Below are 17,315 nucleotides of genomic sequence, written 5' to 3'. Positions count from 1 at the left end.
AGATTTTTGTGATTTATCCTGAAATTTCTGTGGTTGTATGTAAATAGAGTTTGGATGTTTATTGCTTATATTTGTGCTGCGTAATTTGGTTTGTTTTCATTTCTGACTAGTTGTTCTTTGATCAAAACCTGATAACTATTGCTGTGGGTTAACTTTTGTTGCATTACTTCACAGGCTGCCTGCTGTTACTCAGGAAGATCATGAAACGAGGTCGAATTCCCAGCAGCAGTGAAGATTCTGATGACAATGGCAGTAAGTGCTTCCTTTTGTTGTACTGGGATCACACCAGGAGTATGAGCTTATTTACACAATTTCTAAAGTGATACTTTAAATAACAAAGGTGTTTTGTATTGTATCAGCTGAGTAGTGTTTGCTAAAAGGTTGCTAAAATCAAGGAACTTTAAAAAGGTATGCCCCAGTAAGGCATTGTAAGAGTTTATTACACACTACAATAATAAATGTTTGAAACAAAAACACTGTTATGGTTCCAAATGTTTAGGAAAATCTTACCTGTTAGAATAGTTTCTCAATTCTCATTTTATAATTGTAAATGTATATTTTTCTCCAGCACTTTTCTTTTTATCAGTAGTTCACTAATATTTGAGAGTTACAGTTTTCATGACTCCTGATTTTCATTCTACAAGTGATCATTTGAAGCTTTATTATCAATTATCAATAATACTTGTGAAGTATCAATTTACAAGTGATTCCCTGGGAGAATTCATTGCAAGAATTTATGAAAAATAAGTTGAACTTATTTTTAAGTTGAACCAAATGAACTTATTGACAGGGAAAATATTTTGTTCAAATATGTTTTTAGAAGTACAGTCAGGTCCATAAATATTGGGACATCGACACAATTCTAACATCTTTGGCTCTATACACCACCACAATGGAGTTGGAATGAAACAAACACAATGTGCGTTAACTGCAGACTGTCAGCTTTAATTTGAGGGTATGTACATCCAACTCAGGTGAACGGTGTACGATTTACAGCAGTTTGCATATGTGCCTCCCACTTGTTAAGGGACCAAAAGTAATGGGACAGAATAATAATCATAAATCAAACTTTCCCTTCTTAATACTTGGTTGCAAATCCTTTGCAGTCAATCACAGCCTGAAGTCTGGAACACATAGACATCACCAGACGCTGGGTTTCATCCCTGGTGATGCTCTGCCAGGCCTCTACTGCAACTGTCTTCAGTTCCTGCTTGTTTTTGGGGCATTTTCCCTTCAGTTTTGTCTTCAGCAAGTGAAATGCATGCTCAATGGGATTCAGGTCAGGTGATTGCCTTGGCCATTGCATAACATTCCACTTCTGTCCCTTCAAAAACTCTTTGGTTGCTTTTGCAGTATGCTTTGGGTCATTGTCCATCTGCACTGTGAAGTGCCGTCCAATGAGTTCTGCAGCATTTGGCTGAATGTGAGCAGATAATATTGCCCAAAACACTTCAGAATTCATCCTGCTGCTTTTGTCAGCAGTCACATCATCAATAAATACAAGAGAACCAGTTCCATTGGCAGCCATACATGCCCACGCCGTGACACTACCACCACCATGCTTCACTGATGAGATGGTATGCTTAGAATCATGAGCAGTTCCTTTCCTTCTCCATACTCTTCTCTTCCCATCACTCTGGTACAAGTTGATCTTGGTCTCATCTGTCCATAGGATCTTGTTCCAGAACTGTGAAGGCTTTGTTAGATGTTGTTTGGCAAACTCTAATCTGGCCTTCCTGTTTTTGAGGCTCACCAATGGTTTACATCTTGTGGTGAACCCTCTGTATTCACTCTGGTGAAGTCTTCTCTTGACTGTTGACTTTGACACACGTACACCTACCTCCTGGAGAGTGTTCTTGATCTGGCCAACTGTTGTGAAGGGTGTTTTCTTCACCAGGGAAAGAATTCTTCGGTCATCCACCACACTTGTTTTCCATGGTCTCCCAGGTCTTTTGGTGTTGCTGAGCTCACCGGTGCATTCCTTCTTTTTGAGAATGTTTCAAACAGTTGTTTTGGCCACGCCTAATGTTCTTGCTATCTCTCTGATGGGTTTGTTTTGTTTCTTCAGCCTAATGATGGCTTGCTTCACTGATAGTGACAGCTCTTTGGATCTCATCTTGAGAGTTGACAGCAACAGATTCCAAATGCAAATAGCACACTTGAAATGAACTCTGGGCCTTTTATCTGCACATTGTAATTGGGGTAATGAAGGAATATCACACACCTGGCCATGGAACAGCTGAGAAGCCAATTGTCCCATTACTTTTGGTCCCTTAACAAGTGGGAGGCACATATACAAACTGGTGTAAGTCCTACACCGTTCACCTGAGTTGGATGTACAAACCCTCAAATTAAAGCTGACAGTCTGCAGTTAACGCACATTGTGTTTGTTTCATTCCAATTCCATTGTGGTGGTGTATAGAGCCAAAGATGTTAGAATTGTGTCGATGTCCCAATATTTATGGACCTGACTGTATTTCTGGGCAGAAATCAAGATGATCTTGTACTCCAGAATTGACATATATGTGCAGTAACTAATATACATGCCCACACCAGGGAGCAAAAATACAATCTCAGAAGCACTAGAGTTAGAAAGTTTCTACCTTGGAATATTGGACAAGTTTATAGTCTTTACAGCTGGCAATGAATTTCCAAGGGGATGTTATTTTACAGAGAAGTCATGCCTAGGAAATTCCTTCAAGATCCATAGTGTTCTGGAACTTTTTATTCCAGAACACAATTCGGAACTAAGTTCAGAAAAAAATAACAGAATTTGCATTTTTTTTATTAGTTTATATAACCAAATTGTTTGAATGAGAAAATATAAAAGTATTGATACTGTCAACACAGTTTGCTATACTGTCATATGGGTGGATGTTACATCCAAAACCATATGAGCCATTGCATTCTAGAGCAGATGAAGATTCTGAACGCTCAAGCTTTATATACAGTATGTGCAGTACAGCATCCACGAGGTGATAAATGAGGGTCACAGTGAGTAGTGCCTTCCAGTCCAGCAGTGGTTGCAACAGAAGGATAAGATGTATTTGTGCAAAAGCTCTCCTGTCCACAGCTGCCATCTGTCCATCAGAAGGAGCCATGAGTACAAGAAAACCTCTAGGTTACTCATTGACTGGTAACACCCATTAGTGGTGACTGTAACTTGATTTACGATGTGAAAAATCACTAGATCCGGAGAAGGGAGGGGACAAAACTTCAGAACCATTCAGTCTTGTCAGGGTTGAGCTGAAGTCCAGCTACTGGAAAAGCCAGGGGAGAGATGTAAAATTGAGCAGTATTAGCCTATTGATAATACTTAATTCCATGCTGATGGATGATGTTACCCAGTATTTTCATGTAGGTGTTAAATAGCAGAACACCAACTGGAATCGGCCTTGGAAGAAAGTGGAGAACCATTGAAGAACAGTGCCTCCTTTGGATTCAGAATAGGAAGTTATATTTGTAATGGAGAAAAAAAATAAAGCTGTGTGAAATTAATATTTTCTTTATAAATTGCTTTCTATCTTGTGATATATTGTTAGGTATGTGTGTATGTGTGTTTATGTTTTTGATAGAGTGTGCATTATGTACATTAGTTATATAATTAGAATTATTGGTCCAATTAATATTGAATTCAGATATCATGAATCATATATATGCAACTAAAATATTTTACATCAGTAAATATGCAGTAGGTTCATAAAAGTATTATATCGGATATTAATATTAAAACTATAATATTAATCAGCTCTGTGGGTTATTAAGTTAGCAGTTGGGAGGTCAACCAACATATAATGCAGAGAAGAATTATAAGTTGATCAAGAAAATTGCAGTTATATTTTAAATTTAGTTCCCAACTGGCTTGCTCTATCTTTTATTTTGAGTCTGTTCCAGGGGTGGGATTCTACTGGTTCGGACTGGTTCGGGTGAACCTGTAGCTCCGATGATCAGCTGGGAGTGAACCGGTTCACCCCGATGATCAGATGGGCCCCCCTGCCTGCCCACGCTATTTTCCTATTTCTATCTTCTCAGCTGATTCGCGCGGCAGAGCAGATTGCCACGCCTCACTTGTGTTTCTCCTCCGAAGAAACACGGAAGTGAAGATTTCTTCAAACTGTGCATGTGCGCACTGTGTGTGTCAGGCACACGCAGTCCGATCATCGAACCGGTTGTTAAACTGGGAGGATCCCACCACTGGTCTGTTCCAAGGATAATATAGAATGCATATACTACAATTTCCCTTAGACTTCAAGGAACAGCCATTTATTTCCATTTTGGCCACTGTTTGAAGTGGGCAGAATTTGAAGAATTTCAGATTAAAGTCTGTAGACTGTATTTCAGTCTACACAATAAATATATAAAATTATTGGCAGCCCTGAAGATCCAAACTGCCCTAACAATTATGTTCTCACAATGTTATAAACCATAACAAAATAAGTGTATAAAATCTTACTTTATGATCATATTATGTGCTGATATATACAGCCAATTCAGTTCTTTTGTTGCTTACAATCTGTGATTGGTAAACAATTAAAGATAAGTTTGTTTAGTATACTTTCTGAATTGGAGAGTCTGTTTTAGCATTCATTTTACAAGGAAGTATAACAGCAGGGGAACACATTTTAATAGAATTTACAACCAGTTATTAGATTTGGATTTATGTAGGTTACTTCCAGTCATCTAAATGTTTAGATATTTAGCTAATTTCAACTTTCTCTCGAGACATATTGGAAGTGTTGTGTCTGCCATAACCTACCTACCTACCTTCCTTCCTTCCTTCCGTCCGTCCGTCATCTGTTCGTCCGTTTTTTTTTTTTTTTACTCATGGCAATTTACAACAGTTAAAAAGTTCACAGTTGATCTAAAAGGGTAAAATTACTAAAATATCCACATTAAATATAAACTTTAAAACATATGTAATTAAATCCTAATTTCATGCTACACTGATAATCCTGGAATGGAAAAATGTTTTCTGAATCCCATTTCTCACAGAAATAAGGAATTATTAGGAATTTCTTTTGTGACATATGTATCCAGTCAGTTCTGGTTGGAGGAGATAGTTCTGAAGTAACTCCATGCAAAGCCATATAGGGTTTTATTAAACCCTACACAATACTATGTTCTTGCATTTTTACCTTTTGTTTTCTTGTGCCCAATTGTCTTCCTGGACAATTCCCTGCAGTTTTCTTGGCAAGATTTCTCAGAAGTGGTTTGCCATTGTCTTTCCCAGGGTTGAAAGACAGTAACTGTTCCAAGTCATCCAGCTGGTTTTGTGCCTAAGGTAGCACTAGAACTCAAAATCTCCTGGTTTCTAGTCTGATGCCTTAACTACTACATCAAATTTACACAGATTTAAAAAGAAAAGTTTAAAAAGTTTTCCTTTTAAAAAGGAAAGTTTTCCTATACATTTAGTTCATCTGTGAAATTTTGAGAGCTGTAATCCCAACATACTGTAATCCCAACATACTGTATTTTGAGTTCATAGTTTGAAACTCTCACATGAATATCTGTTGGAAATTCCTCGTGGGAACTTATTATTATTATTATTGATTGCAGTGTTTCAGAAGTATCAAAGATATAGGCAGTGGGTATCCTTAGTATATTTATGAGGTAATTCCTGGAAATGGGGGAATTCTTTCAGTTATTAATGGCAGTGATAGATTAATTTTTTCTTAAAAGATGGAACGAGACCCTCCAGCATTTGAGAAAAAAGGTTAGTACTCTTTTTAACTTAATTAGGCAAGAGCCTCCTAACATGGTTAGTGAGCTGCATTTAAAGGAATTTGGCAGAAGGCCTTATACTTGGAAATTTTAACTTAAAGACATATATTTTCTTGTAACACTGTAGTGAAACCATTCCTTCATCAAGGATGCAGTTATTCAGTTTTAATAACTGAAATTATTAAACCCCAATGGCATTTTTCAGAAAGGAAGAAAAGCTCAAGTTCTATTGCAACTCTCACTTTCCCCTATGTTTGCCTCAAGCATTCTACTTCCAGAATGACAAAAGATGTGGAAATGGGGCTTACTGTATCTTAAGTAGAATTGGGACTTGGATAATGTCATTAATGACAGCAATCTACCACTTAATTATGCAACTGTCGTGTATTAACCTGCAGTGGGAACAGAAAAGAATAATAGGCTCGTTATTAACCTTTGGAAGATACCAGCTTTATCAGGTCTTGTTCAACTATATTTTTCCAGATTATAGGAAGGAAAGTTAAGATTCCTTTTATCTTAATAGTCTAGCATGTCTCCAATTTTTGGCATCTCCTCCTTGAGCTTATTCCATTACAGTTAAGGATTACAATGGGAATGCGTAACATTTCTACAGCTAAATGGCTTTAGAAATCTTTATAAAGGTGAGAATATAGATTTTGCATCCAATTTTTTGCCACCAACTTCCTATTTCTCCAAGCGTCTCCAGAATCTCTTTTTAGTTGCTTTCTTGCAGATACTTCGTTACCTGAATGAATGTCTGCAAGCAAACAAATAAGCACAGAGCACACATAGGACTGTACATTACTATCCTGGACTATGTATATTATCTTCCGTTGGTTCTATATTGATTTTTGTAATCTGAGTTATCTTTTTAAGTTTTGTTTCACACCAAAATATAATCATCAGTCAATTTTCCCAAAAGTCTCACAATGACTTTCAAACCATTGTTTGACATTTCTTGTATTTGTAACTGAAATGAAACTGGTTAAAGTGATGTGAATATTCCTTATTTTAAGAACTGCTTTCTACAATTATTTTGAATTTAGAAATAATTGAGAGTTGAAATTTAAGTTGACAAATCTCCTTGAGTTAAAAATGTGACTTAAGGAAAATAAGTCTTTTGTTCACTGTTAATATTGCTATCAAATTGAGTAAGGTTGAAGTGCCAAGCAATGCAGTTGAATCTTTCACCAGCTCTGTATGATTTTAAACATGTGGATTTTTGTCTTCTATGACATGTAACTGGATGCCAACAGACAATATGTGTTTCATTAAAAGAAATATTTGACCAAAAGAAATGCCAGTCATAAAGTTAGTTAGAACACTTTTTAAAATATCCAGTGCTGTGAAAGGATCTGTGAGTAGATCATGCTATGAGAAACAGTATTCCCCATATCTCCTCCCCACCCCTTTTAATTCTTTTTAGAAACTTCTGTTCAGAAACAGAATAGAAGGTCAAGAACTAGGTAGGAAAGGGAGAATGAATGTCCTTTTTTTTTCTTTCTCCTTTCAGTAATTGAACCCTTTGGTAAGACAACTGAAACAAAACTTGCTGGGTACAATTAGAGCAACGCCTTTCACAGGAGATAGGAGATTTCCCAGTCTGCTTTGGCTATTAAGGTTGATACAGTATGTAAGAAACATCTGCAGATATTTCTGCTTTAAGAAGAATAGCAGTTATTATCAGTAGCATACTTTTGTCATGTATTCTATTAAAACAAAAGGCTTAGGTTTAGAATGGTTTGTGTTGCAGGCAATTTTCTGTGGAATGCCTGGCATGTGGCTCATTGTAACCTGCACTGCATGGGATTAGCAGGAAGTTGAAATAAGGTTTTATGATGATGGGCTGGTTGCTCAGATAATTTCCATTTTTGCTCCAGCTGCGTGGTTTTTCCAACAAATTGTGTTCCTAGCAATTGTGCCAACTCTCACTCAAAATAGAATGCTTGAAAGGAGCTAGGCAGATGGAAATGCTAACAGGAAGCAGGAGCAGCACCTAGGTATGCATGTATGTTATAAACTCTTGTGGGATGACCAGATTTTAGCCATATAAGAAGCAATGTATTTACTGACAGGGAAAATGTGTGTAGTTTGTAAGAGTGTTTTGGCTTTGAAGCGTTAATGAAATGGTAGCAGCCTGGAGAGCGCCTAGGACATAGTTGGATGCTCATCAGCTGGTTTTACAACAGTGTTCTGCATTAGGCATGCTGGAGCTAATCTTCTGCCACGCAGCATAACATATTGATTGCTGGGTTGTGCTCTCTGGGACACCGGATGTGTTGTGGCAGCTTATGGGAGACTTAATCATTTAAAAAAATGTTTAAATCTATCTTCTCCTTTTCCTTTACTCCTTTTTCTTTGGAAGAATACATGTACATCAGGATATACAGAAGACTTGCAACAGTTTAGAGAATGTAAACATTCAGCAGGCATATAATGTTTATGGCTGGTTAACAGGGTTTCCCCCCCCCCAAGTCTCTGCTACATATTACTTTCTGATCATAGCTTTTCTTTAAATAAGATATCCATTAAATGTGCCTTTATCTGCAGAAGCAAGTGCCATATATTCTACATTTCAGTGGCTTACGGATGATAATAGTTCATGTAAGTGAATAATCTGTAAATCTTATTTGAGATGCCCTTGATATGGATCTTGGAGCAGAGTGGAGTACACTGGGAAAATGTAACAAGGATCATTCTTTTAACAGTTGGGTCCAAAGCTCCAAAATAGTTTTTCAGATCGATATTTAGATGTGCCATGGTTGTTCCTTCATCTATAACAACTGAAAACTTAAGCAGGCCTTTTCATGAAGTTCTTACCTGGCAGGTAGGTAGGTAAGTTTAATTATAGATTTAGTGCTCTGAAATTGTATTTTATGTTGAACAGTGCAGTGGTTTTTGTAGTGATAACTACCTTCCTGTGATGGGACTGTTCCATCAACAATCAAAGCTTCACATTTTGGAGCAGCTGTAGTTTCCAGATTGTCTCTAAAGCCTGCTCCATTGAGAGCAAGTTACAATAATCCTGAAGCTAAAAAGCTTGGATGAAATCCAGATAAAACACAAGACCCTGCTTAGCTCATCTCAGTGGATTCTATCTAACTGGCATCCAGCCTAGATCAGATGTGACTGTCTACTAAAAAAACTTGCAAAATCATTTGTTAAGCCTGCAATCATCTTATTCTTCCTATCTTTCCCTAAAAGGATTTGGATAACTAAACAAGACAGTGATCCAAAACAGACAAGTTGTATGATCAAGTAATGGTTAAAACAGGAGAAAGTTAATGGTTTTGGATTGACCAAGTCCAAATCTGGACCTTAAAACTAATAGAAATGTTGCCTGAAGCAGGCAGTTCATATAAGGGAAACTCACTAGCATCCCTGAGATAAAGCTATTCTGTAAGAAGAAATGGGTTAAAATTCCTGCAAAATGATGATCAACAGTTATATAGGAAACATTTAGTTGCAGTAATTGCTGTCTAATGGAGGTACAACAGTTACTCAAAGCAAAGTTCTGTTTCCAGTTATTATATTTTATTGATTAACTTGAGAAAAAGATCAGCATTATAGTATGCATTTATAACTCGGGAATGGAATTCTAATCTTTTTTTCCCTACCTGACAGTTTAAAATCCTGCATGAAAAATGAAATTACATAAAAGTACATTAATTGTACAGTTTTATTAGAGAAATGCCACACATGATATAAATTACTAGTAGCAAAACATTACTTTTTGCAAGTATTAATTTTTAATTAATTAATTTTATTCAAAAGTAAATCTCATATCTAATGACAGTATAATTGTCAGCCAAATCATAGGAAATATAACTCTAGGTTATTCTCAGTGCAAATTATGGCCTCCAGACACCATTGAAATAATCCCAAGAAAGTTTATTTTTAGAGTTCATTAATCCCCCAAAAGCAAAAATTTTATTACCCAGAGAAAACTGAAACCTTCAATTAACCTCCAGTTAAAAATATATATATATATATATATACACACACACACACACACACACACACACACACACACACACACACACACAAGATCCAGGTTTATTCGTCAGTTTGGATTTGCCATCTGCAAATATAACTAATTTTCTGTAAATCCATTACCTGATATTTCATACAGGTAATTTTACTACTTTGGCTAATTGTTCCTGCTAGGGCAGTGATGGCTAACCTTTTCCGGACCGAGTGCTGAAAGCGCGTGCATGAGCGCATGCACGAATCCCCAAAATGCAATGTGTACGCGGACCCCCCGCACGCTCCCACCTCCCTGTGCATGGCCGCCCCACCCTCCTGCATACACCCTGCCCCCGCTACACGTGCATGCACAGCCCCATGCGCCATGCACCCCGCACACATGGCAGAGACCTGACCAGCTGGCTGGTGGGAGGCGCATACACATGATTATTATACGTAAGCATAAGCAGAGCTGAACTGGGGTGATGGTTCGCATGCCCACAGAGAGGGTGCTGCGTGCCATCTGTGGCACACGTGTCATAGGTTCACCATCACAGTGCTAGGGAATCCAAGTACAAATTAATCAAGGAAAAAGAGAAGATCAGTTTAGTGTATGGTCCATCACACAGTCAGCCAGATGGTCAGACTGGATTTGGCATTTTTGTCTGCCTATTGAGTCCTTCCCAAGAACTTGGGATAGGCAGATGTGGATGTTTATAGTGTTATAGATATTGTTGCAGGATGCAAGCTTTTCCGAATAAAGCTGCCTTTTGCAATTGAGTTTGTTAATGCCAATGGTGTTCAAGTGGTGCTCTAGTTGTTTTGAAATTGCACCCAAAGTGCCTATTACTGTAAAGCTTTTCCTGTCCAGTTGTGTCTGAATGTAGGGTGTGGTGCTCACCCAATTTCTTGGTTGAGGGAGCCAGCATTGTCCAAATACATTTTTCAAAGGGGCATGGAATACTGTCACCTTCCAACTGAAGTGGTACTTATTAATCTACTCACATTTGCTTATGAATTGTTAGGCTGGATATGGGGGAGGAATGGGGCCTCACCCTGTTGCAGGGCACTCAGGTCTCAAACCCAGGCTGTCAGCTTTCCATCTGACAAGCTCAGCGTTTTTAAGCACTGAGCCAACACACCCCTATTGGTAGTACTTTTGCTTTATTTTGCCACAGTTGTTCTGTTCCTATTTTCAGGTCTTTAAACTTTGTTATGTTCTCCAGTTCTTTCTCTTCTATTCTGCTGTCTCCAGTTACTGCCATGTACATTATTCAGATATTGTTGTCTTTCTTATTGACAGTTGTTAAATCTGGAGTCTTATGTGATAGCTGCCTGTCTGTTTGAATTCTAAAGTACCAGAACAATTTAGCTTTTTCATTTCCTATTACTTTTGGCCATTTTGTGGTCTCACCAGTTCTTTGCTAATGGTGTTTCTCGCAGATATGTCAATGCACTGTTGTTGCTTTATTATTCTATTGTTTGTCTGTGTGAACTTCAGCAGGCAACTGTGGCCCACTTCAGCTTCTTTACAGAAGTGGCATTTGCTGTGTGTTACTTTCTTGTCAATTCTGTCTTCATATGCATTTGTTCTAAAAGCTTAGTCTTACGCAGCCAGAATTAGCCCCTCTGCCCTTGCTTCAATTTTCTTGCTCTTAGCCATTGCCGGTTCTTTTTGTTACCTGCTTTGGATGCTTTTTTTTTTTTTTTTTATGTTCTAGCCATGTAATATTTTGCCTTGCCATATCACTTTCATTTGGCTTTTCTTTGTAGGCCAGTTTGGTCTCTCGTATTCAGTAAGGCATAATGTTATATTAGCTTCAGTGCATTCTTACAACACCTTTTCTCTTTTTCAACCATCTAATGTACTTGCAACAAAATTCCATGCCCACGTATTTTCCTTGGTAAGTCTGTCAGTGTTGTGGTGTGGATGAAGAGTACGATTCATTATCTTTTTTTTTTTTTTTGGTCTTCCTATCCAGATCATTTAGTTCTGCTTGAGTCTAGTTCACTATTCTAATTGGGTATCAAATGACTGGAATTGCCTGAGTATTAATTACCATGATGGTGTTTCCTCCACTGAGTTTGGACTTTAAGATCTTCACTCTCAAGGTGTATTTGCTTCTAACATTTTCCTTGACTTCAGTGAGCTTGATGTTGTTGCTTTGAAAGAAATATTTTCAGTTTCATTAACCAGTGAACAAATACATTTTGGGAGATACCTGTTTTACATCTAGTTCTTGACTTATGACCACAATTGAGCCCAAAATTTCTGTTGCTGAGCAAGACAGTTGTTAAGTGAGTTTCGCTCCAATTGACAACCTTGCCACAGTTGTTAAGAGAATCACTGCGGTTGTTAAGTTAGTAACATAGTTATTAAGTGAATCTGGCTTCCCCATTGACTTTGCTTATCAGAAGGTCACGAAAGGTGATCACATGATCCTGGGATACTGCAACCGTCATAAATATGAACCAGTTGCCCAGCATCTGGATTTTGAACATATGACCATGGGGATGCTATATTGGTTGTAAGTATGAAAAATAGTTGTAAGTCACTTTTTTCTGTGCTGTTGTAACTTCAAATGGCCGTAAGTCAAGGACTAGTAGTAGTAATCTCATCAAAATCAAATTGTTCAAATAAGAGCTGCTTATGTCAAAAATCAAAATCTGTTTTTCAGCAAGATTCTTCTTGACTTAACAACTGTGTTTTTTTAACAACTGTTAAAGTGCTTATGGCATGTAAAGCATTTCTGGCCATTGTAAAAACATTGTGCTGTTCTCCTTCCCTCTGGTCACTTGATCACATTTTGGGCATGGGCCAACTTGTTCATATTTTTGACATGTGATGCCATGCCCGACACAACCATGTGATGGCCATTTGTAGTCTTTTTCATCTGCTTCCTCAGAAAGTCACGGAGAAGCCAGCAGAGAGGATGGAGGAGAGCTGAAATCCTTTGCAGGAATTCATGAAGATTTCAGCTTCGTTCCTGTAGTCCTACAAAAAATTTCTCCTTTGTGCATGGAGGGATAGGGATATCCTTCAATGGGTTGTAGGAACATTTGACAACAAAGGGGCTGCCTACAGAGAAAATTTCAGGTCCTTTCAGAGCTGAAACCCTCTGGCAGGTAGTCCTTTCACTTCCAAGGAGCTGCCTGCCAGAATCATTTCAGCTCCACACACAGCTGAAATATTTTTATTATTAAGCTCTTTCGCTTACTAACGGGGAGATTACTTAACAATTGAAATTGAAATTGCTGGGATTATGTTTGGTGAGTGAAGAATTTATATGGCATCTGCTTTGCTCAACGACTGAGATTCCAGTTCTAATTGTGGTTGTAAATCCATGGCTACGTGTATTCATGGTTGATAGGTGCTTCAAATATATATCCTATGGCTCTAGATTGTGAAAAAAATCTTTTATTTTTAGTTCCAATGTCGTCAGTGTTTTCTGGTTTCTGTAGTTACTCCAACTATTTGTAGAGGACAATGTATTGACATGTCCAAGTGTTACAAAGCCCCAGTATGAGTGTAATTTTGCCTTTTTCAGTAAACCACTAGATTTAGAACTTTTAATTAACTGAAATAAGTGGTATAAGAAAAGAAAATTTCTTTATAATAATATTTATACAGAAGATGGTAAATTAATTTCTTTTATAAAAGTAGTTCCAAAGCATTAGTATTCTTGTTTCTGTTTTTACTGGTTATTTTACTGGGGGTTTTTTTGGGGGGAGGAGTATTTTTGAGTTTTCAATTATAAGGATTGTTCAGTGTTTCATTAATTTTGTAATTTTGCCTGGAATGTTTTTCTTTTCTTTTTCTTTTGGCATTCATGAAGTTAAAATTTGGAACTGTTTTAAAGTGTAATCCCAGAAGAGTTGGAAAAATTAATGCAACCTGGAAACAGGCAAGAAACTGATTGCTTGATTGATTTTCAATTTTTTAATTCAGTTTTGTTTGGGTTGATACTGTATAAATATAGATAATTGTCACTTCCATAAGACATATCTAAGTTAATGCCAAAATCATCATTGTAATTTAAGGAAAATGAATGTTTGTAAAATTTTCATGCTTTATTATTTTTTTTTTCCAAAATCAAAGCTATAATTTTGACAGGCTCACCCAACAGTACACAAGTCCATTATTAAAAGATGAAAAACAAACTCTTACTTACTGAAATTTGGTTTAAATATCTTATATGGATTTGGAGTATATACATTCTCAGCTATATTTCTTTCTGTTTTCTAGGCTTATCAACCTGGTCCCAGCATTCTAGATCTCAGCCTCAGAGGAGTTCATGCTCTAAGAGTAAAGACCGAAAACCATCAGAGGTATTACTTTGATATCTATCATGGCATCTTGCTGAAGTACAGATGTATCTTTTTTCCTAATACTTCTTTTTCTTTCCTTTTCCGCTCCATCTCAGCTGGCACCCAGCAACCTTTCTTCTGGCCAGGAGATCAGGGAGCTCAGCTGCTGCCACAGTCCCTGCCAGCATCAAGTTAGTTATTTAGCCATGAATATTGGATTGGTTTAGCACCAACCCAATTTTCTTTTCTTTTTTCTTTTTTCTTCCTTTTCCTTTTTTCTCTCCCCCCCTTCCCCAATTTATTGGTAAAGAGTGGAAATGTTATTTAGGAGTGTTTTCTGTATGTTATTAATCATTACAGCAGATTGATAAATAAGAACTTTTGTTTAGCGAAGTGAAACTAGACACATTTGTCTTGTTAAATGTTTTTTATGCATTTTTTCCTGCAGAAAAACAGGAAATATGAATTTGTTTTGCTTTACACAGTGGATTTGGTAAGATGCAAACGGGTATAAGAATTACAAATGGTCACGTTCCTTGAGTATCAGAGTAGAAAATATGAATATTTACTTAGTTGGATGTTTCTGAAATAAATTACGTTTTGGGTCTTGACATCCACCCCTCTTAACTTTTATTCTGTATTACTTATATAAAGGTCACTGTTGCCATTATAGGTTGTGGCAGATGGTTATTTATCAAAACAACTTGGACATTATTTATTGATGAAGCATTTATGCTTGAAAAAGAGCTATCACGAGATAGAGGAGTTGTAATGTATTCTTCTAATTCCGACTAGTTTTCCTTTTCCTTTTCTTTTTATTATGTACATGCATGTATTCTCTATGATTTATATTGAGCCTTGTTTCAGTGGATTAACTGCAAAATCTTACTTGCAAAGTTCTCTATATTTAATTAATCAGTGTGTTTTATCTTATTCTTCAGCTGAAAAGGGTCCCAAAGAGCAGCATAAGATTAACAGCAAACTAGGCTGTCATCTATAAAAGATGCAGTGTGAAAGAGGGAAAAAAAGTGATGAAAATAGAAAAGAAAAACAAGCTTATTAGGCATCCGTTCTAAAAAGTGATAGGTGAAGAGTTGTGTACCATTCACTGTTTAGATATAGCAATTTTACATGATTGTCTCTAGGCATGCTGATTGCATCTGCAGAACAGCAGGAATAGTAGTCAGATTGTTGATTCTTGGAAATTATATCCTTGATGTTCCATTAAATTCTCCTTTGTCTTGTAGCCAACTCTTCACAATGTTCAGGTGCAGAAATACTCACAGTGTGGTGGTTTTCCCTGAGCTAGCCAAAATCAATACATATATAAAAGTCCTGAATGTCTGGCATATACTTCTGTCTGGATATCTTTTTGTTTACTATGCATGCAGATATATACATATTCATACTGTACACACACATACACGCACACACATAGAAATACAACATGCACACACATATACACTTATTTTCGGAATGATTTCAAAAATGGTTTTTAGGGAGTGTTCCCTACTCCAATTTAGAGGAGGAGCTACCCTATCTAATTGGTGCCATGTGAAAGGTTTTTCATGCTTCTGCCCATCCTTTGAATTTGATTGTGGGTGATGGGAAAAGTGGAATCTTAAATCAGTCTTTTCCAGCCTGAAACCCTCATAATTTATAGCCAGTTCTTGAAGTTGCAGTCCCAGAAATTAAGTTCCAGAATGGAATTATTATGGGATTATTATTCATTCAATTCCGATGCCACCTGAGTCCAGTCAACTCTGGGTAGCTCTGCAGGTTCAACTGCATGACAGCTGGGAGGCATCGAGTTGGACAAATCAATCTTAAATTACTTAGATATTCCTGTTCGGATGTAATACTCTTATTCTGGATGAAACCCAACCAGTAAAATCTTTATTTATAATTTTGATGTTAATCCAGATGAATTAAGCAATCTGTAAATAAAATGTGCATAACGCTTGTAAATGAAAGAGGAATGATTCAGATCATTCAGTGTTGCAAGATGGATTAATTTATGAGGCAGGATGTGTGAAACATATTTACATTACCACCAGCAGTGTTTGTAAAATGTGTAGAATCATTTTCAGAGCATTTGTTTTGAATCTGTCTGTTGAAGCATTGAAATTCATTCCATGATATGCTGTTTCAGTTATTTCAGCCAGATAAGCAGTGTTTTGCTGCTCTTGTCTCTCTCCCCATTCTTGAACTGATTGCTTTTAAGTAGAGCTCAGTTCTTCTAAAGTGGTTGATGTGCAAGTGATCCTTGCTGTCATTGCACGAGCTGATCTAGTTTCCCTATAGCAAATTTAATTAATATTTATTACACCCTGTCCCAGCATATTTTAAAACTCTTGGTGAATATCTCTATGTGACCCATGGCATTCAGCAGGTATAATTCACAGATTGTGAATGGAATGCTGGTCTTGAATTATTCTTGTTACTTTGTAATATTTTGCGGTCAGGATTCTGTAGGAAGAAGCATTTATAGTCCTCCTTTTAATGCTTACCACTTTATAGTTTCTGCTTGAACAAATAAGAGATAATAAAATAGATTGGCAGAAACATGGTAATGCACTATTGAGGTAGTCCTTGACTTACAACCAGGAGGTAGTACATCATAAGTGATGTAGTTGTGAAGTGTGGTGTCACATGACCACATTGCTTAGCAATGGCACACCACTTTGCCATTGTTAACCTAATTTCACTAGTCTTTAAGTAAGTTAAGGGGTTGCCTTGCCTTCCACTCCCCCCAACTGCCTATTCTGCCCGCCTATTTTCTTCCATTTTGTTTGCCCTGCACCCTGCTTTGGGGTAGCAAGCAGCCCCAGAACCATATTACTCTGGGGATGCTTGCCACATTGTGACTCAAAAGTTTGGTGTGCCATGCTGCAAGAAGCCCCTGAACCACAGTGCAAAGCTGTAGCCACTCCAGGAAGACTTAGCCCAGCACCTTGGCGCAAAATGGCATCCACAGCAGTGTGGCACAAAGCCACACCTGCCCTGGGAAAATTCAGTTGCCAGCCATCAACCTCACCATCCTGCACTCTGAGGGCTCTGCTGTCCTCTGTTGACTTTTGCTGTCTTCTTGCTCCTGTTGCTGATGAGGTTTGTCCTCCCTGGTCCTTCACAAGGCAGCTGGCCACATGAGGTCATCTTCCCCACATGAAATTGCTGCGTGCAACCTTAGGAAGAAACTCTTGTGCGACCAACAGCTGCTTTGCAAAGGACCTGGCTGGGCATGGTTCATCAGGAGCAGAAGTCAGTAGCAGAAGAAGATGTGAAGGACAGCAGGGGCAGCAGAATGTAGGAAGTTAAAA

The 17,315-nt window shown here is 37.6% G+C and overlaps 1 protein-coding gene across 8 annotated transcripts in view; it reads left to right on the top strand.

Annotated features, from left to right (window-relative positions):
- JADE1 (jade family PHD finger 1) overlaps nt 1–17,315 on the top strand; it is a 75,453-nt gene that overhangs the window by 16,067 nt on the left and 42,071 nt on the right. For 4 of the 8 annotated variants that reach the window (XM_034401452.3, XM_034401456.3, XM_034401453.3 and 1 more), the window contains exons 2-4: nt 175–252; nt 13,934–14,016; nt 14,112–14,186. In XM_034401452.3, coding sequence (XP_034257343.1) covers nt 201–252; nt 13,934–14,016; nt 14,112–14,186 — 210 coding nt within the window. In that variant the 5' untranslated portion in view covers nt 175–200. The remainder of the gene's footprint in view (nt 1–174; nt 253–13,933; nt 14,017–14,111; nt 14,187–17,315) is intronic. The other 4 variants (XM_034401457.3, XM_087874582.1, XM_087874581.1 and 1 more) reach the window with 1 other exon arrangement.

This window comes from Pantherophis guttatus, chromosome 8 (assembly GCF_059756535.1).
Source record: "Pantherophis guttatus breed Tessera chromosome 8, ASM5975653v1, whole genome shotgun sequence".
Classification (NCBI taxonomy): domain Eukaryota; kingdom Metazoa; phylum Chordata; class Lepidosauria; order Squamata; family Colubridae; genus Pantherophis; species Pantherophis guttatus.
This window is presented reverse-complemented; position numbering and strand designations above follow the sequence as displayed.